At 36.4% G+C, this 27,922-nt stretch overlaps 1 protein-coding gene across 4 annotated transcripts in view; it reads left to right on the top strand.

The window, feature by feature from the left end:
* Positions 1-21,508, top strand: part of LOC134533009 (E3 ubiquitin-protein ligase RNF123) — a 47,196-nt gene extending 25,688 nt beyond the window's left edge. For 3 of the 4 annotated variants that reach the window (XM_063370135.1, XM_063370133.1, XM_063370134.1), the window contains exons 12-21: positions 169-434; positions 1,486-1,852; positions 3,775-3,937; positions 5,679-5,869; positions 6,240-6,379; positions 6,482-6,670; positions 8,426-8,591; positions 9,085-9,225; positions 16,464-16,641; positions 20,926-21,508. In XM_063370135.1, the coding sequence (XP_063226205.1) occupies positions 169-434; positions 1,486-1,852; positions 3,775-3,937; positions 5,679-5,869; positions 6,240-6,379; positions 6,482-6,670; positions 8,426-8,591; positions 9,085-9,225; positions 16,464-16,641; positions 20,926-21,061 (1,937 nt within the window). In that variant the 3' untranslated portion in view covers positions 21,062-21,508. Of the gene's footprint in view, positions 1-168; positions 435-1,485; positions 1,853-3,774; positions 3,938-5,678; positions 5,870-6,239; positions 6,380-6,481; positions 6,671-8,425; positions 8,592-9,084; positions 9,226-10,889; positions 11,315-16,463; positions 16,642-20,925 lie in introns of those variants that run through there. The other variant, XM_063370136.1, reaches the window with a different exon arrangement.
* Positions 21,509-27,922: the final 6,414 nt, after the last annotated feature.

Below are 27,922 nucleotides of genomic sequence, written 5' to 3' on the forward strand. Positions count from 1 at the left end.
TTCAATAATCGTTAAACATATTATATGAGCTGTTATGTGTCGTGCTGCGCCGCCCCCAGATACTTGGCGCCCTAGGCGGTTGCCTAGTTCGCCTGTATGGACGCGCCGGCCCTGATTTCGACAAGCAGGTCGTGTGATTCAGAGGTATGGTTGTGGCGGTGCCTGCAGACCCGACAGCGGCGTTCGTCACGGGGCCCCCGGCCGTGCGCATCGAGAGTGACGGGGCGTCGTCCATCATGATCCCGGTGCTGGCTCACATGCACAGTCCCAGGCAGATGATCGTGGAGCACCTGGCCCAGCAGAGGGAGACCGTGCTGCCGGCCAAGGTCACCACGTCCAAGACGGGCAACGCCGACCCCAGCGCTTCTCTGCTGGAGCTGCTCGACGGCTTGATACTGTTCTATCACACCACCGCTCACAAGCAGGTGGTCAAGGTAAACATACCTCCAGCTGTATATTGACGATTACTAAACAGGTTAATTACTAATGGATTGATTAAATGAGGAACATTCAATAGTAAGGTTCGTGTGAAAGACACCTACCTGCTGTAAAACTTATCCTCTTACCCTCCCATTCGTACATTAGTTTGTCCGTATGCAACAGCTAGGTTTATCTTATCTATGCAATATGCGATGTGGTTTTTGTCATTGCATTGCCAGTTATTTTATGAAAAATTTGATGCCTTTTAAATGGTAACATTGCGAAGCTATTACTTCTTATTAGACCTAGTAGGTTGGGCTGAAAATCTCAAATCTGCCTGCTGCCACCTCACAGCGAATAGTGTGTCGACTGTCATCACACTGTTTCGAAACAGTTAACTGTATCAGTTTTCGATAGGGCCAAGCTAATTGATTGCGTGACTGCCCATCTCGGTGGTCGTAGATAGACTTGAGCGACGGAGGAACATTGCAAAGCTATTACTTATCAGACCTAGTAGGTTGGGCTAAAAATCTCAAATCTGCCTGCTGCCACCTCACAGCGAATAGTGTGTCGACTGCCGTCACACTGTTTCGAAACAGTTAACTGTATCAGTTTTCGATAGGTCCGAGCTAATTGGTTGCGTGACTGCCCATCTCGGTGGTCGTAGACGTGAGCGACGGAGGAACATTGCAAAGCTATTACTTATCAGACCTAGTAGGTTGGGCTAAAAATCTCAAATCTGCCTGCTGCCACCTCACAGCGAATAGTGTGTCGACTGCCATCACACTGTTTCGAAACAGTTAACTGTATCAGTTTTCGATAGGGCCAAGCTAATTGATTGCGTGACTGCCCATCTCGGTGGTCGTAGACGTGAGCGACGGAGGAACATTGCGAAGCTATTACTTATCAGACCTAGTAGGTTGGGCTAAAAATCTCAAATCTGCCTGCTGCCACCTCACAGCGAATAGTGTGTCGACTGTCGTCACACTGTTTGGAAACAGTTAACTGTATCAGTTTTCATTGCGCGACCGGCCCGTCTGGGTGAGCGACGGAGGGTGATGGCAGGTGAGCAGCCTGCGGGACAGCATGGCGGACTACGCGGGCGCAGTGGCGGGCAGCAAGGCGCGCCTGGCGGCATGCGCGGCCGACCGGGAGGTGGAGGCGGAGCTGCGCCGCGCCGTGCAGGTGCTGGAGGGCAAGCTGGCGGAGCAGGCCCGCGGCATGGCGTGGGTGCGGGCGGCCGTCTACTGCCCCGCCAAGCAGGAGCAGCTGGCGTGGCTGCTGCGAGTCGCGTTGGCCTCCGTGCGCGGGGCCTCCCGCGAGGGCCGGCTCTTCAGCTACGTGCCCGAGTTCTACCTGGAGGCCTTGGTCGGGCTGTGCGCGGCGCTGCGGGGCTACTTCCACCCCACCTGTCCCATCGAGGCCTTGCAAGGTAGACGATCAGAGGCCACTATTAAATGTAATGACAGAAAATACATGGAACTACACTTAAAAGATTTTCTACCATTATAAATGGGTGTACCTACCAGATTGTGTCTAGACCTGTGTTGAATTGAGTAGTATTGAAAAGAAAAAACTATAATCTTGCGCGAATCCACCAAGTGCCATTGACTCCCTGCACAGTTAGTAGCTTTCCAAATGTCCTGTACTTATAAAACAGTATCTGTGCATTCGTTTTTTTTTAATACAAATCTATGGTTTTACTCACGCTGATCAACTACTTTACGTGTTTACTCGCCTAAGGGTTGCCCAGCTGTGTACGGGTTGCATCCATTGTCTTCAGTAGCATTCCATAGATGCAAGTGAAGTCTCATGTTCCACTTCTCAGCTTATCAACGAAAAATAAATAAATATTGCACAGTTATTCCTGGCAGTCCTTTTGTCTGCTTTCTGCCTTACTTTATAACTCCGCGAGGGTGTGAGGCAGCAGTTCTGTGTCCACTTCTCTTCCCCCTCCAAACTTTATGATTATGACCCATCTGTTGCATGTTTTTTTTTTTCACCAGTCTCTTTTTCTGAAGAGAGGTAAGGTGGCAAGTTACTCTTTGTTGTCAGTTGCTTTTATAAAAATTAGCATGCACCTGACTAAACTGTATGTGAGGAGGGGAGGTGCAGTTTTGTTATGGAATGGTACAGTTGAAAGAGTGGGAATTCTCGCACAAAAACAGTAATGTTTGGGAAATGTTGCATCATAAAAACCTGTAGAGATCATGGTTATATGTAGAGAGAGATGTCTGACAACTTACCTTCATTCTTTGACATTGTATTGAAGCTCATTGCTGCCTGTGAACTAATGCTGCTAGTAGTAGTGTTGCCCAGTCTTAACATGTGGTTTAATGGGAGTTTTGTGTAAAAGTAGGTATTTTTTTAAAACTCTGTTTGGTTTCTAACATTGGGTAAAGTTTAGGATTTTTAATTTATTTCGGAGCTTTGTAGGGGTTTTAAGGCATAGCAATAACTTATAACTTTGCAGAAATTGTCAGTTAAAAGTTGGAGTATTGAGAATGCGGATCCCAAACAAAATGGGATCTTCCATAAGAAAGCATTTCAAATTATTATTGATTATTGTGTATTTAAATCAGAATATTCGTTTACTGTACATTTTAATCTTTAAGCAAGTCTCATTTGTTCAGATGTGATTTTTAATCCAGTAATTCTTTGTAATCTTATCAAGGGGAGGGTCCGAGTCGGAGCTTACTGATTTAGCCTAAACTGTGTGAGTAAAAGCAGGTAGGTATCTGTTCAAAATCACCACTCACCATAATGATGCTGGTGTGTGTACCTACTTATCGCTTGCTAAGTACTGCATGGTCAACATAATTTGAATGGGTGTAGCTTTGAAAGAAAAATGCAGCGCTCAGGGAGATTTTGCAACCTCCTTGGCTGTGCTCCTTCGATATGTACCTATTCTCTTTCCCAACGTCCCTGTCCGACCTGCTTACCTCTCACTCTCCTCTCTTCTCGTGCTGACACCTCACAAGACAATTGACTCACACTTAATATTGAGTGTCTTTAAAACTTCTTATATGAGCTTTATCTTAATGTGTGTTTTGGTTTATGAAAATTGGAATTTTTAGTGTTGAGTCTGATTATCGTATTCTCAGAGTGTTTAGATTATTTAATTTTTGTGTTAATCAATATTCTTACTGTAATTTATACGGTTGGCCACTTAGGAGTGCACCTTTTATACAGGATGATACTGTGGGTTCCGTTTAACAAAAAACTCTGTAAACATCCCTGAACTTGTGAACGTTTGTCAGTAGAGTTCATATCCACTCTGTAAAGTAAGTGTGCTGAATTGTGTTTATTGTGTGGCTTGTGCCCCATTCCAGTTGGTTATTATTTTTTGCGTAGGTTACAAAGAATTTCTGGTCGATATGGCAGAATTCTTATGTGATCACTTTGCTGACCAAAGAATCATTCATGCCAATTCCAAAGATACAATGATCCAAGCCTTGGCAAGTTTTGTGTGTAGTCAGATGACACTGGATGCACTTGAGGAAGTCCCTCAATCAAGGTGAGATGCTTTATTACTGTAGTACAGTGAAAGGTCTTTCATCCGGTACGTTTGGGTTCACGGCCATGCAGAGTTATCTAACTTCAGTATATTTTAAACGGGAGAGCAAATGTGAAAATGTGAAATGTAACCTATTTAAAATAGAGAAAAGATTTTTGGCGTAATTTTTAGGTCTATTTCGTTTTTGAAACATTATTTTTAGGTAGTTGTTATTTTTTTTTTTAACTTTTATTGATTTCTGTTTATTCATAAAGATGCTTATTAGAGAACACATATGGCACACAGTTGTTTTAAAATACTTATTTTACCAAAAACGAATCACTTTGACTGGTAGATGATGCACTCGGAACAATGAAAATAAATCTGCAAGTACTTGTTCGAAAAATGTACCACCGTTGTACTGTAAAAATGAGATACTAATAAAAGTTGTAGGGTCAAATTAAATTTTTCCAACCTTCTTATTACATAAATTTTTGTAAGAACTTCATGCTGATTACATTACATTCATTGAATTTAATTATGTTTTTGTTATCCGATTTTAAGTTTTGAATAAAAATACTAATTAATTTCATAATGGTAGTTGCATTTGAATGCTTTATGATGGTGTAGTTACTTAAATTTCAGTGTTATATGGTGTATTGATGTAATTTTCAGTGTTATCACAATTCACCATATAATCTTGTCTCTAGCTATAAAACAGGAAACACTGTACTGAAATAATTCAACAGTAAGGTTAAAATCAGAGCGAACTATAAACACGACAGGAGAGTAATGTGACCTGGCTGCCAAGGTCGATAGCAGGAATCAACCAAAAATAAATATGAACGTGAGTATTTGATTGGTCCTGGATTACAAGATATCTTAACTACAGAATGCCGGATTCAAGACTTTTCATTGTACTTGTTCCAAGTGTAATTCTCTGTGTGAATTTGATTTTGTGATATTAAAACCTCTCGTAAAATATGTTCATCCATGTTTCATACTTTTTATTTAATATTTACTTTTTTTTTGCTCACCTAACTTGATGATGTGTTCTTTGCATCTTCGAAAATTCTTCTCAGAACCTACTTTGATGCATGCTCGTGCACGGAAGTGCTACCCCTTCTCAGCCTATATTTATCATATTAAACTGCAGTCGTTTGTCACTTTATCTACCACTTATATGGTTATTATGACTTTATCTAATTATTAGTGTTAGTAAGTTGTTCATGTAATTCAAGGCATTAGAATATGCTGTCAAAGTTATGCTGAAATTTAATTTCATTAGTTGTTGTAAAGTGAATAAATATTTAAACTTTGTTTTCTTAATGTTATTTATTCTTATAAAGATTCTAAAAAAGGGGATTTTGGGGGTCTGTTACCAAAAGGCGAATATATTTAAAATTAGAATGAGACTAAACAGTAGTTCTTTAAAACCCTCTTATGAAATTCCCACTTAAAAAAATTTTTTGCATAATAAGTTAAAAATTTTTTAGCATTTGACCAATAAATACACACAATTTTACCCTTTAAATAAGTTTTCCCCTGATATAACATCAGTTTTAATTTATAAGTTCCTTGAGAAACTTCTTAACAGGATTTTACTGTATTTTTATTACATTGAAAACAAGTATTTTTTTTGTCAGTTTATTTTGGGTATGTTTTGAATATATTTCAAAGTGTTTTTTGTAGTGTTTCATACTTCAGATTAGCACCCTTTGAATTTGATAGACTCGGACAAAGATGTATTTTGTGTCCACAGTCGAATAAACATGGTTCATGCATTGCTACGCCCGTATGAGAACCGAGCGTGGGCACAGAGCAACTGGGTCTTGCTGAGAATGTGGCAGGGCTGCGGGTTTGCGTTCCGCTTCAAGAGGTCCCCTCACCTCTCACGGAAGCTTGGCCCTAAGATCTTGCACCCAGACAGCAGCCTTGCTAGCAGGGCGTGGAGTGAGTAGCACCATCTTTACGGAACCTTTGTCTATGTTTGTGCCATGCTAATGACCAGAACAATTTTTTGTGAAGACTTGTTTTTTTGATGCGATAAATAATATTTTCATTACATATTACATTAGTGTTTGCACGCTTGTGGTAAGGGAATGTGGTTGTGGATCTCCAATGGAATTAAAATGATAAATAATAGTTTATATGCTTTAGAAAAAGTGTAGAAGTGATGTAGGATATAATTGTGGGTTCTGTTACATCAGCGTATGAACTTAAAGGCTAAAAGCTACCATTCAGTGTAAGTGTTTGTGTTTTTTTCATGACACAATCATGAAATTTGTATATAATTTTTAATAAACATAATTAATGTTTTTAGGTCCATGTCCATCACAAGTTTTCCAAGGTCACATTCGAGAGGTGATGTTGAGTAATGAAACATTGTCTACATCTTTCCTCAATTCGCTGTTGAATCAGCTGAACTGGGCATTTTCAGAATTCATTGGCATGCTTCAAGAGGTAAATTAAATTTTGCTGTTTCCATAATGCTTCATGCAAGAATGTAGTTTCATGAATTTTTTTTGTACTACTTACGTATGTATTTTTTTTTTTTTTTTGCAGATTCAGAATGTGTCCAACAGACCAGAGCGGGTGTTTATTGAATCTCGACAGTTGCGCATCTGTGCCACCTGTTTTGACCTGGCTCTCTCCCTCCTGCGGGTTCTGGAGATGGTTGCTAGCGTTGCTGGAGAGATCTTTAAGGATCCTGCAAGGCCGTCCTCCGAGCTTCTGTTGTCTCGCCTCTGTCAGGTTAGACTCTGGATTCACAATATGGACTTAATTAGCAAACAAGCATTACTTTGTGAATTACTACGTATTCTATAAGCCTTATGGACACAACTGATGAATTCGTAATACAAGTGTTACTTAATAAAATATAATGGTTGAAAAAGCACTACTTAAACGTACCATTTAATACCTGATGAAGTAACATTATTAGTAGCTGTACTTAATACCGTTGTTAATCTTACTGCATACAGAACTGTTTGACAGGCCTGAAATAAAGAAACAAATTATTCTCATAGAATTTATTCGTTACCTTATCTGTTAAGGTCTTAAAATGACAGGTGTAATATTTCCTTCCTAAAATTACTTATATATAGGCACACTAACTACTGGTGAATCTTTGTTGTATTTTTACTACCATATTAGGACGTAAGATATAGGATCTGATTATAGCAACACCAGATTAAATGTGTATGATCCTGTGTTGGATAATACAGCAAACTATAATAATGTGATAGGTTAAAGTTCCAGACTCTCAGGTAATTGGCGAGGTGGGAACTCAGCGGCTCAGGACTTCCAGGTCATAAGCGCAGTCTGATACTAGATGAAAAGACAATTCAGAAGCTATGACTGGAGCTATCATAGGCATTGATTCCTCAGCTTCTGTAGTCCTCAGGAGCTGTAAAATGTTAGGACTTGGAATGCTTTCACTAAAGATGACCAAATCGGCATCAGCAATTGAAGAATATTGGCACCTCAACCAATTCTGCAGGCGGTAGGAACAAATCTCGCGCAACGTGGAAGCTTAGTCACTGCACGACGTTCAGCCCTGTGTCTAGCAAGAAGAAGATTACCGACATCCTGAAAAAGACATTTTCAGATGAATAAAATACCACTCGCGGTCGTCTTCCTGTCATCCGCACTGGTTTCTAGGGACCCAGAATTGCCTCACACGCGGATGACACCTTTTACAATGTGTATTTGCTGCCGGCCATTCTCATCCTCCCTAATGCTTCCTTTTCGATTTTGTTCGAACACCAAAGGGAAAGCATGCTAAGACAAATATTGGATGACTTGCAAACCAACTGTGGTAGATATATTCCTATATGTACCAGAGAAAAATATATTATGTTTTTTAATCAGTCATAAGAATAAATATACAAAATAACTGATGTGTAAGGAATTAAATTGAAGATAAAATAAATGAACTAAATGTGGTGTAGTGTTGCTCTTTATCTGACTGTCCCAGTACATATATTTTATTTTATATAATTCTCTCAGTAAAAAAAAAAAAAAACATTCATAACTTAAACAAGTACAGACAATAACAATACTGTAAGAATTTTCAATTACAGCCCCAAAAAAAAGGTTAAGGTATTGGAAGTCACAAAACTTTAGTTTACAACAGCCATTTTCTAACTGGAATTTTTTTTTTATGCTTCACTTCAGTTAATGTTTCACATTAAATACAAATGAAGGTAGCCCACTTAAATAACGTGGAAATTAATTTTTATGAACATGTTTTAGTTTTTTAACACTAAAATCGGCAAATTCCTGCAAATAGTAGATTTATTTTGTGTTTTGCTTTAGGTTATATAGGTAATATTTATTTAGCTTATTAATATTTTCTTATATTTTTATATCACGTGACCGTATTTAGGTTATCAAAATGACCCTGTGATATAAAAGGCTGTGCATAGGTACTGGAAAAGCTTCGCCAGGTTCTTGCGGACACCCTGGGCCCGCGGGGACAAACGCAGCCGGGGGTGTGTGTTACAGCTGCTGTGCCAGGTGCTGAACCGGGTGAGCTCGCAGGCGGGCTGCTTCCAGCATGTGGTGCAGCTGGAGATCCCGGACCTGGAGACGGTGGACCACTTCCCCATCCTGGCCGCCGTCGTGGGAGTCCTGCTGGCGCTGCTCTCGGAGGAACTGCAGACCTTCTCAGGTCGGTCCTTCCCATCACTGCCGAGTCCTAGCAGTGTAGCAATACTCTGAGAAAATGATTCCCAAATGACAAAATCATTTGTACGCATTTTATTAATCAAGTAGGTTTTGAAGTGAAATCCTCTCTACAGCCGATGGGTCTAGTGGAGACAGTGTCTCGTCGGAGCATTGAAATGTATGTTGGTGGTACCTTCATCAGAGGTGGTTTCATATTCGGAACGTCAGTGGTGTGAATCCTGGCTTGGGCTTTCTTATTTTTCGTTTTCCTAAGGCCTTACTATATTTCTTTCTCTATTCCTTTGATTCTTCTCTCTTAAGGTCTTCTTTCCTAATGAACCTACTGTTGATATGGTGCAAACCCACAGATAAAAAATATCATGCAATAGAAATAATTTTTGATTTGTATAAATGTATTATTAATTTTAATAATATATATTAATTTATATTAATGTGATTTATATTAATGTCTGACGAATATTTATTTTCTTTTCCAGAGGATAAACTGGGGGTGCCAATTGTGTCGAAGGTGTTGCTGTCTGAACCAAGCTTCCAGATGGGCTCTCTGAGCTTCCTGTTGGGAGATCTGCAGAAAGTCAGCAAGGACAAGAAGACTCGTGCTTTCTCATTCTCTAATTGTAAGTTTATATATGTTACTGGACACAAATATTTTAATTTTCAGTTTGCCTGCAAGTTTTAAACCCTACATTGACACTTTCAAGTCTAGAAAACTATTAAGTATTAAATTTAACCCAAAATTCTACTTAAAATTTCATTTAAAAAATCCCTGGGTATACCTATTAATTTTTATTCCTACGTATTATTTTTCAACATGGTTGGTGTACTTAAAATGTTGGTGGTTTACATCGGTTAAATAATTCAATACTGACTTGATCTATAATTTGCTCTTTTGTTTATATGTTCATAGTTGGGAAGATACCATAATTTTTATACTTGGTACGTGATATTGTTTTCTTCTTGATACCCTTGTGCGTATATGTTCCTTGCGTATATACATCACACTGTTATGTATCCAGATCCGTAGACAAATTTTATAATAAAATGATAAATACAAATTTAAGAATTATTAGTATGTTTACACTAGGTATGAAAGCTAATATTTGAATTACCATTATTGTATCACTACAATATATATAATTTATAGGATCTACCCTGTACCAGACTGAGTTTTGATCAAGTACACGGATTAGGTCGGACACATAACACTCAAGTGTTCTTAAATATAATGAATGTTTAGTTAAGATGTCTATGTTTAATTATGACACCAAACAATTTTTTATTATTATTTCCTTTAAGGTTAAAATTTATTTTAATTCCTCGGCTATAGTTAATCTCAGGGTAGCATTTCTTGAGTTCTTTCTAACGAGACTGCTGGGGGCCGAAAATGACTTGATTTCTTTCAACAGAAAACATATTATCCGGAAAATATTTGATTCATTTTAAATTATATTTAATTGTCAGCTTTTCTTGTTAAAAATATCACCGATTTCACTTTAGACTGTTACTTATATGTATATAATTATTGAATCTTGTAGAACCCGAAAAGACATGTAATAAAGTACACATACCACATCAGCAGGATGAACTTACAATACGAACATTGTTTCTTGAATGAACAGATATGATTAGTAATATTATTTTCAATCTTCTCGGCATTAATTACATACATTTTCCTTTTTAGCGTCCTTAGCAACCACCTTATTTTTCATAAACAAGCCTTTCCAAAGAATAATGTACACATAGACATGGTTGTCTTTGACCGCAACCATGGAGTAACAAAAAATAATTAAATGAATTACATGCACAATTTGTAAGATAACTATGCACCGTAACGGTACATAATTGCCGCTTCTGATAATGACACAAAACAGACTATGTCAGCACACAGTAATTCGACTATGGAGTTTTTGTGTTCATTAACAATCTCTAGAATCACATTAACCGTGTACACTCAACTGTATTACTAAATAAAACACGTACTATCGCTCGGGCGATCAACACACACTGTAACATAAACATTCACAACAATGGGTGATGTCTGTCCGAAGCAATGTTGCATCTCGTTGCACGAAGACGTACTGCATTATACCGCAGCATCTGACTCCATGCTCTGCATATACTGCGTTGATGTTCAAAGACGACGACATAAACAAGCAGACATCACGGTGCACTCTTACCTCCATGATGAAAACAACAGTGTACCTGGGTAGAGGCAATGGTACAGGTCGATTGGCAGTGTCCTGACAGTGGACACCACTCAAGCAGCTTCCTGGGTTGACAGGCAGTCACTAGTCGTCAGCCTCGGGGTGATGATAGTGATTCTGGTCCATGCGTCGCTGCTGCCGATGACAGGCGCCTCTCCCAGGCGACAGCGCCATCACCGCGACAAAGCACGTGGACGCGGTCCGTGCCGCTTCCGCCACTTGGACTCACAACCATCCGCTGATCGTCGTTCAGATACCCATTATACAAGTCTCTTAAATGGCTTTTGGGTTTAATGGTAGGTGTCCCAGCACTAACATATAACTAGCACACATTTTGAATAACGCGTGTTCTTGTTTCACAACAGAAATCGTCGCACACTTAGAAACATAGCATGTCCCAATTTCTAAATTAAATGTGTCTACTTGCACTCTTCCTTGAGCAAGTCTTACACCTACACAAAGCTTCTTTTCTTGAAGTTGTCTGGTACAGAATAGATCTTTTTTTAAAAAAAAAACTAAATTAAATACACTTAATAATATTTAACACTAACGTTGTGTTAGAATAACATAATAACCTAGGGTCAAATTTTTTTATTAGCTTGTCAGCTGAGGAAAAAAAATATGTAAACAGTGTATAGTGATGCGTTGCGTTGACAAGGCGAATAAACGCTTTTCGGAGGCGTTGTAAATACCGTACACCTTTCGTGTGCTTCTTAAGATAATTAAAATGTTCAAATTTTTCAATCCAATCGAAATAGTGTCAACTACGAGTGAGGATATATATATATTCTTATTTCACTGGATACCAACTGAATTATCATCAAACAAGGTAATTACTCATTCTTGACAGTATTTGCAACTGTGTAGTCTCTTCCTTTATTTTGCAGATAACATTGATTGATTTATAGCCTGATAGTTACGATGTTTTTCTAAAATACGCTTTTCGTCAGATCACAAAATGTAACAGGCGTTATTGAAATATACATGTGAGTAAAATCAGCTATCATCATATGATAAAATCTCGTCAAATTAAATAATACTGGCTCTCGTGCTTGAGTAGTGTACTAGTTGATACCGAATAGTTTCTGTATATCTTGACCTGACGTGTTAATGCCAAACTCATGGTTTGATCACAAATCACAGTAAATATAATCTATGCTTTAAGTCCTCGGACTTCGCCGAACTGTGACATAATATTCCGTACGCAGGCGGTATCACACCTCACCTATACGTCAGACATCGACTGGAAAATACTTCAGCCGACACAAAAAAAACACAGTCAGTCAATTCCAGCGACTCGTCGGCACTTATAACTACTGTACCATACTGTTATACACGATGCAGCTGAATTTTCTCTCTACTCTGGAGAACTATGTAGATAATTAAATTTCATTTAACTGACCATACTCAATTGTTTACTTTCATAACAGATTACATTAGCATTGTGTTGACATCAATTTATCTAACTATCGGAGGCTTACATTCGCGTAATTGAGCAATATTGTATCTACCAATTACACGCTTAGTATCTACCTCAGCTAGCGTATAGCAATTTTCATTGATGACTTCAGTAATCACATATGGTCCAGTGAATAGTAAGAATAACTTGCTGGTTACATTTTATCATTTCTTGCTAATATTGGATGTCTTACGAAGAACTAGCGATCCAATTTCGAAGCTACTTCTCTTAGATGCTGGCTTTCTTCGGCATCTTGTTGCTGCGGCAGACAGTAGTTTAGCCTGTACTAGCTGATGGACATCTTCGCTCGTAGGTAGGTCTTCTCTTGATGATTTCTCGTCTAGTCCAGGAAGGTAACGCGGGTCTATCGCATCGGAACGGTTCAGACAAAGGATTTCAAATGGAGTTAACCTCTTTCCAGGTACTAGGGTATCGGTCCGGGCGATATTACCTTGACCCGTTCTAGTTTAACGTCTGGTCACCTTCCTCTCTTCCGTCGGTTACTGTAGATGTAGCAGCTCCTGACGGCATCCATATGCCTGCTTTGTTGGCATTATTTACAGCTGTTTGGAAATTTGGAGCTGTAGGGTTCAATGGCTCGTTCCTAGAAAAATAGCCATGTTGTGGTTGTGGTGATAATGTTGAAGTGAACGGTGGAGGAAATGTAGAAATGATTTGTTTACTGTTCGAGGCGTACCCTGCTGTTCTGGTGCTGAGACGATCTCCTCGTACAGTAATAGACTGGGATAATGGCTGTTGATCTTCCGTGCAGTGTCTCGATGCTTGCTGGTATTCTTTTGTCTCGTGCGCCTTGCGTGAATCTTCATATTCATCATCGGAATAAGCTCGCCGTTTCTCGTACATGGATTCCCTGGAAGGCTGTTGTTCTGGTGTTAGTGATTTTTGTCGGTTGTCGCTCCTGCTGTACCTATTCTGATGGTAATCCTCTTCATGATCATTACTGTACCACTTGTTGCGAGACCACCATGTTTTCCCTTTGTATGCAGCCTTTCGCTGGTGCTGGTTTGATTGTTGATAATTTCCCTTGAAATTCTTTCGGTGCCTTGGTCGTTCTTCCTGGTACTGCCAGCGTACGTAGTTTACCGCGGCTTTTCGTTCATCCTTAGGTCGATTATCTCTATTATGCCAATAGTTATGAACGGGGGTATTTTTCGAATGTTGAACAATGTCGTGGACAGGATTATCGCGAGGTGTTTGTGTGCGATTCATTTTCTCGAGTTTATAAAAATTTAGTAGTTGTTCTCGGAAATCATTTATTTCTCTGTATGTCCTACCAGTCAATTGCAATTGATATTTTATCGGTAATTGCGTCAGTATGGTGGCGATGAATTCGTCATCCGTCATCTGCAAATCCAAATAACGAGTGCGTTCAAACATGCTGGATACATGAGCTTCTAGCGACATTCCTCGCTTATGATCATACCGCTCAGTATGTAGTTGCGCACGCAAATTTCCCTGGATCCTTAAGCTCCAGTATTGCTGTTTAAACGATTCTCTGAAATGTGCGTATGACGTGATCGTAGTGTTGACCATCTCCCACCAATAAAATGCGTGACTTTTTAAAGCAGTGTTTAGGCATTTTAATTTTTCTGTGTCCTGTAGTCCAAACGTTTGGGCGTATTCCTCAAACTTATTAAGGAATCTGATAGGATTTTCGGATGTTTTTCCGGAATATGTCGGCATTGCCTCAGACCAATGGCGTGCCGGGTGATGCATAAGCGTGGCAGGGTCCATGTTTAGGGTACTGACGGTATTACTCAACAATGCCTGTCCTGAAATATGATCATTTACCGCTGTTTCAGGAATGTAATCGACTCTAGGTGCCTGAATAGGTGTAGTATTATTTATTGTTGGTAGGGGAGGTGACATATCACAGCTTATTTTGCTTAACCGCCGCTCCAGCTCCTTAACCTGGTTTCGTAACAGTTCAGTGTGACTACTTACTGTTTCGGTAGCTACCTGGATGCAGTTAGTTCCTAGAGCATCTACTCTGCTGTGAAAAGTAGCAGTAGACTCTTCCACCTGCTCTAACCTCAAATTCAGCTGTTCTGCCTGCTTGTGTATTTCAGACCTCAGTAACATATGGTTGTGCGTGCACTGGTTCTGAATTTCTTGTTGTTTCTCCTGAGCAGCAGTTAATAAAGACGTGGTCTTCGTTTCTAAAATATCAAGTTGAGACTGTCCTTGTGATACTCGTTCATTGAGATGTTCAATAGCAGAATTCTGTTCTGCTATATGTGCTCCTAACCTGTCCTGTAATTCCCCAATATCCCTCTGCAGGTTACTTAGGCCATACTGAAAATCAGCACGTAGGCTAGACTGACCACTGCTCACCTTAACCTCTAAACCATTTATATCAGATCGTACGCTGTTCAAACCAAACTCTAGGCTAGATTGAAAATCTGACTTAAAACTAGCCAACACTTGTTGTAATATTTCCACGGTAATTACCGGTGTACGTGTGTACTCACTATTTGCAGTAATAGATCTGCCAACATCAACATTAATTTCGGTATCTTCACCTTGAAATTGGTCATATAATGTAGGGTGTTGAGTGTTAACTATATCATTGTTTTCTAACAATGCATCTGGCTGTACAAAAGCGTGAGATAAGTTTGGTTCGTTCAACAACGGCCGCTCCACCTCCTCGTTTTCCCCTTGTCGTGTCATCAATGCACTGTCAATGCCAACATCATTAACATTATCTACTATACTTAGGTGATCCGAATTTGCAGTCAGATTTTCGCTACTTGATGATTGCTTTTCTACATTTAATTCGTTATCAGGATGCATTTCAGAGCGATTTCGCAGACAATATCCGGCGGTAGTTTGTCTAGACATGGTAAATTTAGTGGGTTATACCACACAAAAGAATAATAACTATCAACCAAATCAAATCACTTTCTGGCTTAATATCGAGCCCCACGTTGGGCGCCAAATTTTTATGTGCGTATATGTTCCTTGCGTATATACATCACACTGTTATGTATCCAGATTTATAATAAAATGATAAATACAAATTTAAGAATTATTAGTATGTTTACACTAGGTATGAAAGCTAATATTTGAATTACCATTATTGTATCACTACAATATATATAATTTATAGGATCTACCCTGTACCAGACTGAGTTTTGATCAAGTACACGGATTAGGTCGGACACATAACACTCAAGTGTTCTTAAATATAATGAATGTTTAGTTAAAATGTCTATGTTTAATTATGACACCAAACAATTTTTTATTATTATTTCCTTTAAGGTTAAAATTTATTTTAATTCCTCGGATATAGTTAATCTCAGGGTAGCATTTCTTGAGTTCTTTCTAACGAGACTGCTGGGGGCCGAAAATGACTTGATTTCTTTCAACAGAAAACATATTATCCGGAAAATATTTGATTCATTTTAAATTATATTTAATTGTCAGCTTTTCTTGTTAAAAATATCACCGATTTCACTTTAGACTGTTACTTATATGTATATAATTATTGAATCTTGTAGAACCCGAAAAGACATGTAATAAAGTACACATACCACATCAGCAGGATGAACTTACAATACGAACATTGTTTCTTGAATGAACAGATAGGATTAGTAATATTATTTTCAATCTTCTCGGCATTAATTACATACATTTTCCTTTTTAGCGTCCTTAGCAACCACCTTATTTTTCATAAACAAGCCTTTCCAAAGAATAATGTACACATAGACATGGTTGTCTTTGACCGCAACCATGGAGTAACAAAAAATAATTAAATGAATTACATGCACAATTTGTAAGATAACTATGCACCGTAACGGTACACCCTCAATACTTTATATGCTTAGTAAAAACAAACATTATTTTTCATTATTTATTTTGTAATGTTCATTAAAGAGAACACTAAACAAAAAAAAATTAACAGTGTTAATCCTTCTTTTATTAACAAATCCAGCATTACTCAACAGTCATTAAGACTCAACAGTAGCTGTCAGAACACTCAGCTCATCCTTGCTAGCTGGCATTGACAAAGAAGTATGCGTTAATTCTTCAGTACATCCTATGTATCTAAGGTTTAAATCGATACTCAGTATCGGGGTATCAAGTATTGTTTGTAAGTCCCACATGAGAGTTGAGCACCAGTTTGGTTTTGTCAGTGATGTTTCATGTAGCATGTCAATTTTGTTTGCAGATTGTGATGACGTAACTGTAGAAGAAGTTGAGGATGTTCGCCAGATGATAGCCATGCTGGATACTTACTCAAAAAGGCTCTCAGATGAGTGTGTGGTGTTGGAAGAGGACTTGTGCACAATATGCTACGCCTACCCAATCAGCACAGTGTTCGTTCCTTGCAACCACAGATCCTGCAGGTATTAACAATACTCAGTTTTTATAGTAGCATATATTGTGAGTTTTCAAGTTTTCGATGTTTCAGTTTGAAATTAAAAAAAAATTTCTCCGTCATTATCATCAATGGTATGTTGATGTTGATGGATTGATTTTGTGCGCTTGAACAATGTAGTAATTATTTTATCAGGAGAGAAATATTGTTGTGTGTTTTTTTTTTTGTCAGAAATGAGGTTGTTTGAGAAGTACTAACACAATAGAGCTTAGAATGTGGGGAAGTAATTGCCCATGGCCATAGGTGTAATTTGGGGATGGCAAAGGGTGGTCTTTGTCCATCCCAGTATTTAGCCACCTTATTTTGAAGTAATAATGTCAATAATTTACAAATGTAATTAGGCCTGTCCGAATATTCAAATATGAATAATAAGCAATTCTATCTTGAATACTAACACTTCAAAATAACAAATATTCGTTTGCTTACGAATACTTGGTATAGCATACCTTAACAGTATGTCGTATACCAAGTTCGCTGCGGAGGTTAAGTCATTTGTGTGATATAAATACAATTTTTAATGTTTAATGGGTCTTCATGATCAAAAACATGTACAATAAGTGATGTTTTAGACATGGAACAAGTATTCAAAGTTTTTTTTCGCTATTTTCTCACTAAACAGTAACGGGAAAAATTGTGCAAACAATTTGAAACACTGCATATTGGTCATTTCAGACTTGAAAACAAAATGTTATTTGTATTCTTTTCATCACACGCACCAGAAGTGAGAAAAATAAACAAACTTCAACAACAATGGATTATAAATACACCACAAAACACGGGCACTCCATTGTGATGGGCATTAAAAGTAGTAAGCGTCATAGTTTCAATGATGTTTAAATCAATAGTCACAATCGACCTAACACCATGTGATACAGTAGCAGCTTACTCTATATACATCTATGACAAAACAGACACTGAGACTCGAAAATATATATATAAAAAGTGTAAATAATGGTTTAAGATTTCAAATGAATTTAGCAAAAATTGTGTCTATAATATTGCTGAACTAAAATATAGTTTATCTGGTTGCCTTAAACAAGGGAGACTCATGAATAACTAGGGTTTAAATATGTAAATATTAGCTCATTCAATCTTTAATTTGTGAATACAGCATTCACGTTTTAATTAAAATAGATTTAAATTAATTTCACGGTATTTTGTGGTTCATGAAAATTTTGTGTAGATAGCAGGTTGTAAAATATAAGTCAACTAGGAACTGAAACGAAAGGTTGGTTTGGTTTGGTTTGGGTTTAGGTTTAGGTTTAGGTTTAGGTTTAGGTTTAGGCTTAGGTTAAGGTTTAGATTAAGGTTAGGTTAGGTTAGGTTAGGTTCAGTTAAGTTAGGTTAGCTGCATAATAAAAAAAAATAGTTTATTAGAGGTGAAGATTAGGGACAGCAGGGTTTGAGTGGAGAATAGTAGAGATGGGTCGAGTCTTGGTTTATCGAGTCGAGCCGAGCCGAGTTGGGTCAGATTGACTCGACTCGAAAACCGAGTCACATATTTTATCAAGTTCGAGACTCGAAACACGTTTCGAGTTAAGTACCAGCATCGTGACATTATATCACTTTATTATAGGTTGTCTTAACGTTTTCGCCAAGTCATTATTACACCAAGAATTGATAATGACCTTTAAACAAAACAAATCCCGTGCAAACCTAACCTTGCCCGCTACCGTGCTACGGTGCTATAATAGGTACAAGTGCAACCAAACCTAGGCCTACCTTCATTTATGAACGTGACGTCGTAACGTAATTTTGTCGATAGTGGCGACAGTTTATAGGACAAAATTATGTCACATGACCATTTTATATTAAAAAAAAAATGCTTGGAAAACAGTGTGCACTGTTTTCATTTTGTTTTTCATCCTGTGTTTACTTCAAATACGGTACCGCATTTGTTTACAAAATACGTCAATGGATTTTCACTGAAGAAAAATTTGTTGCAAAACGCACATATATTAATAATCATCACGTTTATCGTGCCCCGTTTATAATAACTTGTATAAACAAGAGATTTCCGTAACCTAAAAATAAAAAAATAAAATAATTATATTGTTATTTTTTAGTAAATAACACCAAGCCGTGATGCGTGAAAATGGCTGCGTGTTAAGGCCCGCCAGTTTTGCATTTTGGAACTAAATTTAGCTGTGCTTCGCTACGCAGCGCTGCGTGTCAATAACGTTTAGGATAAAATTACTTTCTTATTGTTTGAATAAAAAATAATAACAACAACGTTGATGCATTTTATTTGGCAATCAGTTACTGATCGCCAAATCAAATGCATGAAATATTTATTTAAAAACATATTGATATTCTTGTAGTTGTAACAAGTTCCGGGCGAATAATCTTGCCGCGGAAAGTGTATTTACTTTGAGAATGTGACAATGTGACAAGGCCTATATCCATTGAGCTGTTTGTTCATGTGGGGATCTGCCGGTGGATCGGAAAAAAAAAGTTGTACCTCGGGAAGCCTTCTTTCCACAGACGAAAGAGCCAAACTCCCGATCGTACATCTTCGTTTTTTTTTTGTTCTTTGTAAATAAATATGGAGGTGTTGATAAAAGGAAATACTGTAAACAAGGCAACGGTATTTATTTGTACGCCGCCATATTTTTCGTTTGCAGTGTGTCCGTGAATGTTTATTTTGGACAACTCATGATAACTATGGTCAATTAGGTTAGGTTAGCTGCATTAAAAATACTTTAAAACATTGTGGACGGTTGATATGGTTAGGATAGCTACATTAAAGATACTGTGAAATAATGTTGAAATAAAGCGTGGTTTTTTATATTTAAATAACATAATGATTTGAATTAATCATTTAAAATATTTAAATAACATAATGATTTGCTAATTAATCATTTAAAATATTTAAATAATGCAGATGCAACTTGGATATACAATTTTTATATCAATGGGTGTAGTAATATTTTATTTATCATATTCGACGCAAAAAATTATAAAATTATGAAACTCGAACTGACACGACCTCTTCAAAAATTTTGTGACTCGAACTCGACTCGACTCGAAATATGAATTGCTAAACTCGGCTCGACTCGACTCGAAGCCAAAAAACCTCAACTCGTCCATCTCTAGAGAATAGGGTTTGAAGTGAAGTTGCTTTTTTGGAAGCATAGTAGGTCATCATTAGAAACAGGCTGTAGAAGAAGAGAGAGGCGTAGTCATCTGTCTTTATGTGATGGCGCCGCCTTTCGTTAATTTCTTCCTTGCTCCCACTACAGTTTTTCCATATTGGTATGTTTGTACATTGTTGCATTTTATAGCTGGAAAGGGATTCTGTTGTGTTCATTTGTGTTTATAAGTTATTTTCCTCATTGTGGAGTCACAGTATAATTATAAGGCAGTAAGTCCCTTTATTATTTTGACACAATTAATTCAAGTTTTTTTTTGTTGCCGGTATTTATAATTAAAAATAGTAAGTGTAATTGCTTATGAATAATTTTGTTATTCAATAAGAGTTTATTTTAAAGGTTTCAAAACCCTCAAAAAGTTTTAAAAAAAAAAATTTTTATACATTTTTTTAAATCTTGCACGAACTGAAGGAATGTAATCATGTGGTATACAGTTGTGAATTCACTGTTAGAACCTTATGTAGCATTGTAGTAAAACTCTCTAGCTGTTAGTAATAATTCATAAAACTCTTAAAAATAATAATAAAAAAAAACCCTGAAAAATTTTGATTTCCATGATTTTGAGGAAACCAAATGTATAGTGTTTGGAACAAAATTTGTATTACAAAGGTTATATACAAACAGTTAATTCAAAACTCTATAGCACATGCAAACATGCTGCTGTATCATTTTCAGTTAATGCTAGAGTTGAAAAAAAGTTATTAAAACCATGAAATAAACAATTATTGACTTGATTAAACCATTCGTAAACAATCAGCAGTAATTATATTACAAAGTACTGTAAACCACTTTATATCATAGACATAATTACATAAAACATAATTATACCAGCAAAATAATTTAGGAAAACCTTTCCCTCAACTTTCAAAACTAGAGTATATCTACAAACAAAAGTTGTTTTTCTTGTTGTTATTAAATATCATGTTACAAAGTTTGTCTATTGAATTTTGTTACATTTTTGTGTTATGTTTGTTGTGCTGAACTCCAAAACAGTCAAAAGAGTATGATGTACAACGAACAAAAGGACAGTTGTGACGAGTTGAGGCATGCACAGCGAAGAAGGCGAGCTTAGTTGTTGCAGCAGGCGTCTCGTGTTCCAGAACGTGCATCACTCACTACCTCATGAACTCCAAGTGCTGCTTCTTCTGCAAAGCTGTGATCGAGCAAGTTATCAGCGTCGACGGCTCGGTGCTACACGACTTGCGAACCAGTTCTGATACCACCCAGACTGATTAACTGACTCTTCTTCCTAGATCTTACATTAAAGCCTTGTTATATTACGTATTTATTAACCTTCATTTATTTATTTGTGGTGCCACTTAGTTTTAGTTCAGTATTTTGCAGTATTACTATGAAAATGGTAACACAAATTATGGCCATTAAGTAAAAAATACTAATTTTAATTACCACAGTTATTTTTTTGTGTGTTCAACTTTAATAATTCTATAATGATTTCCTAGATTGTTTTAGGTATCATGAATTACAAAATTGTACTTGTCAATTTAATACTTTGTGAGAATGAAGTAATACCGTAACCTGCTGTTTTATGAAATTGTAAAAACTTTTCCAGCAGTTCAATTTTTTAAATGTATGTGCTAGTTATTTTGAACACAGAAACAATATAAATTTTTGTATTGCACTATATAATTTTTTGCCAAATTATAACACTGTTTTGATACTTAACAATATGTTTGTGCTTTTGGCTAGAAATCATAGTAGAATATTATATTTTTATAATTTTGGCTTTAAGTGCTGGCAGTTAGCTTTACACCATTCTCCGAACAGCACTTTGAAGGATGGATTGGAATAAGTTCATAAATATGTAGACTTTTTTTAACCTCCTCTGTTCCTTTGAAAATGTTTTAGCAAAGATTTGATGTATTAGGAAAGACTTAGGTCTCTCTTTTTTTTTATTGTGTGCGGTGCAGTGGGTAAGAAACATACGAAGAAATTTGGAAACTAGGTAATTCATGCTTTAATTAGACTCTTAAGACTTTTCTGTGTATTAGGTGATTCAAATTGAGAATCTGGAAATTTCTGCCATATGTGGTGATTTCAAGACTGCTTTGGTTGACATCATCAGAAGCCACATTTTTTATTTGAATAAAATACAAAGTTGATTAATCAATATTCACAAATTTTAGGGGAATATTAATTAAAAAATTACCTTTTCACATGCTGTATAGGGTTGGTTTTTTCCCAAATAAGAACAAGGTTTTTATTTTCTGCTGGCATGCTCCAGAATTTTAGAGCGAACTTTTTGGTATAAGATATTAACATATTACTTTTGAAAATATTTTTAAAAGTTAACGTATATAAATTTTTGTTGTGATAAATTGTGATTCATTGATGTTTCTACTTATTTTTGTACTTTATTTCATCAAGCATTAACTTTAACTATCTCATATCAGTTTATGAAAGCCAACTCGTGCCTCAGAAATGTAACACTAGTTTCTTGAAACAACTGCATTAATTCATTCTGTATAAAGGACACACTTTTACCTAATATGAATCAACAAAAATGAGTGAAACAACAGCACAAATGAATAAATAATAAAAGTACTCAAAGAAAAAACTACGTTGACTTAACCATCAGTAGAGATCCTTAAGTAGCCATCATAAAAATGGGACAACAAAGGAAACATGTTCATATATAATGAAAATAAATTAGGATTATAAATCCATGTCAGGAAAATTAATGAATGCATCATTCGTGGAATGCATGAGTGAAGGAAACAGGAGCACCTCTAGAAAATGCACTGGTGCATGCATACTGCCATGTTTCTTATTAAAAAAAATTAAAGAATTGATATGACAGAGAAATTAACACACTATTTCATTATAATTTAGGGTCTGGAATCTGGCAACTTTTTCAGGTGAGACACTTAATGCAATAAACAGTTGTAGTTTTAGATCCATTGCATCTATCAATAATTTAATGGTTATTAGGTTTTTTTTTGTATTTTTTTCAGAAAAATTCTTAACAGAAAGTAACTTTTATTTATTTATATTATGATTTGTTCATTGTGCTGTATCACATCATATATGGGAAGGTTAGATGGGTGCGTGTTCTTGGTTGAGGACATGGTGTGGTAACTTAACAAGAAGTGACATGTGATGCTAGCACGTCTCCTAGGTTTAGCGTATTCCCTTGTAGTAAATACAGAGTGAGTCTGAAGGTGGGTTATTAATATTCATGTTGAAAATAATGAAAGGTATTGCCTTGTTATTGCTCTAAACCCTACTGTTTTTGAGGAATATTAGTGTATAATTTAGAGCAAAAGGCTAAAATGGCTGGCACCTGAGCAACACGCACAACATTAAGTATGCAGAAGTTGCTTATTATGTCAGGGGCTCTGATTGCTAAGTGAGGTATGCACAAATGAAGGTACGTACTTAAAATAAAAGAATTATTTGATTATAAAACTAAAACAACTTTAGACAAAACTAAAGCATAAAATACATGACATATCCACCATAAATCACCTAAAGGAAAAAAAAATAAGTTCTCACATTGATTTGTTAGTTAATATCTGCTACCCAAAAATTTTATAATTGTGTGACAATAATTTCTTTATCACAATTTACAGAAAAAAATATCAGTGTTTATTGTACCTGGTTCCTGCTGTTAGTAAGATACAGCGAAACCCCTTATTTACGTTACCGTTATTTACGTTTTCCCGTTATTTGCACTTTATTCTTCAGGTCCCGTTTAGTTCCCATTTAATCCAATACAATACTTTCACGCGAATTACGTCTCAAAAATCGAATCCATCCCGCTATTTACGTCACGTAACAACCATAGTAGGCCTAAAAACATTGTGAAAAACGTAACTTTTATAGTCGGCAGTGAACATTTTAAATCGCAAAATATACATATTTTACAACACGAAAAGTTGCTTTTATTTCTAAACATAATAATTTAGGCCCAGGCGTGTAAAAGTCTGAGTAATTATAGCAGGAGACAATCTAAAATGTACTAGGGAAAAACGTAAACTCACGAATGTATAAACATTCTGATACTCTATTTATGTCACAACTTAGCCAAAATACTGGTACGAGACATAAACTTCACAAGATAAAATGAGCGGAGTCTTGGTAACGGTTTCATACGTATTTTACAATTTCGGAAGTATTGTACAAATGACGCATATTTTATAACTAACTAACTATTTCTGAGGATCGTAAATAATTAATTATTGGCATCAAGACATCAAGATGAACGTAAACTTAAATATGTCACGGCAGCGAGAAAACTGGTGCGTATACCAATAAACTGGTATTAGAACTGGACAAAACTGGTACACGGGAGGTGGAGCTTATATTTTTTTCCGCTAAGCTCGTATCTATTGGCTGGCTGCTGATGGAACGTCACGAGTCTGGGCGGAGCATTGAGTGAGTTATACTGCACATGCGCAGCTCAGAGAACAGAGAGAGCCAGCCGGCGGCTACGCCGCGCTGTAACAGCTGATTGAGTACGATTACCTTTTTCCGCGCATGGCGCGCTATTGACGGTAAATTTCTAATTTGCGGCCCTTTTTTAAAATTTTTTTTACTGTGGTGCAATGCGTATGTGTAATGTAGCCTGTATTTGTTATGAACGCTGCAGGATGCGACTGTATTTTAATTAACTTAAACGTATTTCTTACTTTTCCCTTTATTTACACTTTCCCACTTTTTACACTTTTTTACTTTGTCCCCATGAAAAGTGTAAATAAGGGGTTTTGCTGTAATTGCATTGAAATAAAAGGCACCTTTTGAAATGCCGTATTATGACATGCAGTCACTGAGTGTTCAAGGATAAACATTTGTATTATACAGAATGAATTTGAATTAACTGATAAAATTCAGCTACGGATTCATCATATAAAATTGAGTTGAAAACATTTTTATGACTTATTTTCTAAAGAGCATCTCATAACTGGTGTATGCTGTTGAAGAGGTTATGTATTGAAAATAATGAATGTATTTATGACAAAATGCTCAGCATTTTGATAATGTCAAATTGATAGACAGGATTTTATGGTTTTATTTGTAGTCCAATTACGTTTTTAAAACAGTGATTTTGGTGTTATTTTATTTTTTATAAAAGCTGTTATGTAATACCCAAAATTGGAGGAAAATTTATATGCTGCACTTTATGGTAAAATAATTTTTAATAAAATGGTTGAAAACATATACATTTAGAACAATAAATATAAATTTCAGTGCATTTATGGTTTCAAATTAATTCAATAAGAGATGCACAATAAAACAAATTGAATTAATTTTTCTGATCCATGCACATTAATTAGTACACTTGTTTGTCTGGAAAAAACAACATTCCTTGAATATAAACATTATTTTTTTATGATTTGAATTAAGTTTTGGTTAAATGCTACGTAATTCCATGATATAACTTGCATTTCAATGCTATATGGTGGATTAACTTGTACATTGGTGTTATTTAATTTTTATCCTAATTCACCGTATAATCTTTTCCCTGCTAACTGAACAAAGTTTAACAAACACTGCCAATCTTTTCGTTGAAATAAAATGATTTAATTGAAATAATTTAGGGTAACAACAACCTCATTTCCCATTCATTTTTGTAACAAGGAGGAATAATGGGGATTTTTAAAGGCTGATTGTTAATCTACGTCAAAAGTAACAAAAAATGTCGCCTTGTACCCTTAACCCTACCGTTTTAAGAGAAAAACTACTATAAAATTTATAATAGAATACATTAATGCTTAGCAGGTGTGAAACACTCACCACTCAGTTTGAAACAGCGGCCAACATGCCAATGGAGGTACTTCAAATAAAACATTGGATCTATATAATTAAACTAAAACAACTGCAGATGTAACAAACCAAACGTCATATGGTGTTTGATGAAATGTATGGTTCGTTTTGCATGTGCTTTTAAGTTATGTTGCAGTTGTTTTGGTTCTATTCTTAGGTCAATGCTTTCTTCAAAATACCTTCATTGGCATGTACATCACTTAATAATCAGTGCCCCTGATTTTAGGCAGCGGTTTCAAATTGATTGTTGTAGGTGTTGCGCTCCTGCAAGGCGATGAAGTATTTAGTTCTAAATTTTACACTATTTTTTCTCAAAAACGGTGGGGTAAAGATAATACAAAAAAAAAGCAACATTTTTTGTTACTTTTAACATGCCTTTAAAAATAACAATACTCTCGTCATCACAAAAAATTACGGGAAATAAGAGTGTTACCCTAAATGATTTCAATCAAATAATTTTACTTCAGTGACATAATTTGCAGTGTTTGTAGAATTTGGCTCAAAATTAAACTATCCAGACACTTGGCATTCCATTATAAACACTGAATTTTTTTCCTCAATAAACGGATGGTTTAGATGCAACTTCAGAGGTGTACAGATGTATAAGTCTTGGGAAGCACTTTAGAAAATAATTCATACATGTTTTCTACTTGTTTTTGCTTGATGTACTTGCAGCTGAAGTTTGTTGGTAGAATTCTGTCTCATCCCGTATGTTCATCACTAGTAACAATGAGAAAATTGGGAATGAGTAAGTAATTTTTAAATGTGATTATTAATAGCCTAAAAGATGTTGAAAAGGAAGAATCTATACAATTACAATTATTGTGCGCCCACCTCCCTTTAATGAGTCATAAATATGCCATTGCACTGTTATGTTTATTAATAAGAAAAAGTTTTCTAAATTACTTAATATGTTCCCCAACCTGTTATTTAACTCCATCTGCTGATTCACTACAATTTAAATGTCAGTTTAGGTTGGATAGTAAATATCTAGAGTAAAGAGACTGTACACTGAATTTTAAGTTGCAATCGAAGATGCCACTAAAAAGTGAGCTAACCTCGTAACCATCTTCAATATCATTCGTAGAACAGCTCGGTATTACATAATTTGTTCATGATGCCAACCTTTAAAAAATAGGTGTTTTATATTTTTTATTACCTCGGGAATCCCTATTCACTTATTTGTTCGGACTTTCGTGTTAAATTGTATGTGCGCAAGTAGACATGTCTAACAGTTTATTTTAATTATTATTTTTTGGACACACACCATTGCTAGTTAGATAGAAGGTTGGTTCATTTTCTTTTCCAGTTTCAGAATTGACATGCATTACCGGTAAATATATAGCAGGTTTTGAATGATGAACGAATGCTAGCAGCGGTGTTCGTCCAAATTATGATTCGAAACAATCTTCCGCATTGCAAGCATCGTTCAAAGAACGTGTATGAAGTTTCGCAAATTTCTGTTCCAGCCATGACGCTACTTCTATTTATTTATAGGAACACTTTATACAACGTTTCTCAGCTCTTCCTTTCAGCAATATTGTTTCTCTCCCGCGGCCATAACCGAGCGCGAATTCACGACTAGGTCCCAGGCAGATGGCCTGGAACACACGCAGCCATCTAAAATGCAGTAAAGCGAGCTCGGCAAGCTGCAACCCTTCTCTGCTTCGGCCACTCTGCGTCGTCTGTCGGCGATGCTCTTTACCCTCGACTGCATACGTCCGTTTCTCCGCCCAGCCAAGCACAGGCGCACTGCTGTCCGTTATTCGTAGTTGTAACTTTACAACGTGCCGGTACCTGTTTCCGAATAGCACCCATGCGTCCTTTGCTGACGCAGCTTTAACCAACCAAAGAATCCGTTACTATAAAAACTTAACATGCACTTTTTAAAGAGTCATTTAAGATATATGGTCTCAATAAGTTGTCCAATTTTGATTTGTCTCGAAGATTGAAGGCGTCTGATGGTGATTAAACTAAGTAAATGCTTAGCCTATGTTCGTACGCACAGTAAAGTTACAACGGGAAGTTTGTCTGTAACTATAGAATTTTTATTCGATACCGTCATGAATATAATTTCTAATTAAAACCAAGAGAAAATCTTATTTGAAAGAAAAAGAAAACATGTTCATTGTCTGTATGCTTATAACTAAAAAAAATAATAGTTGCAAGTACAGATATTTTGACAAAACATTTTTAATGTTTTAAGTTATGCATACAGTTCCATAATTGGGTCTTAAAAGTTTTTTTTTTTTTTACTTATGTGGTGTGCGGTTTATAAATTAGCTTTGATGTGCTGTTTTAGAATTTGGTGTT

Source organism: Bacillus rossius, chromosome 6, assembly GCF_032445375.1.
Source record: "Bacillus rossius redtenbacheri isolate Brsri chromosome 6, Brsri_v3, whole genome shotgun sequence".
NCBI lineage: Eukaryota > Metazoa > Arthropoda > Insecta > Phasmatodea > Bacillidae > Bacillus > Bacillus rossius.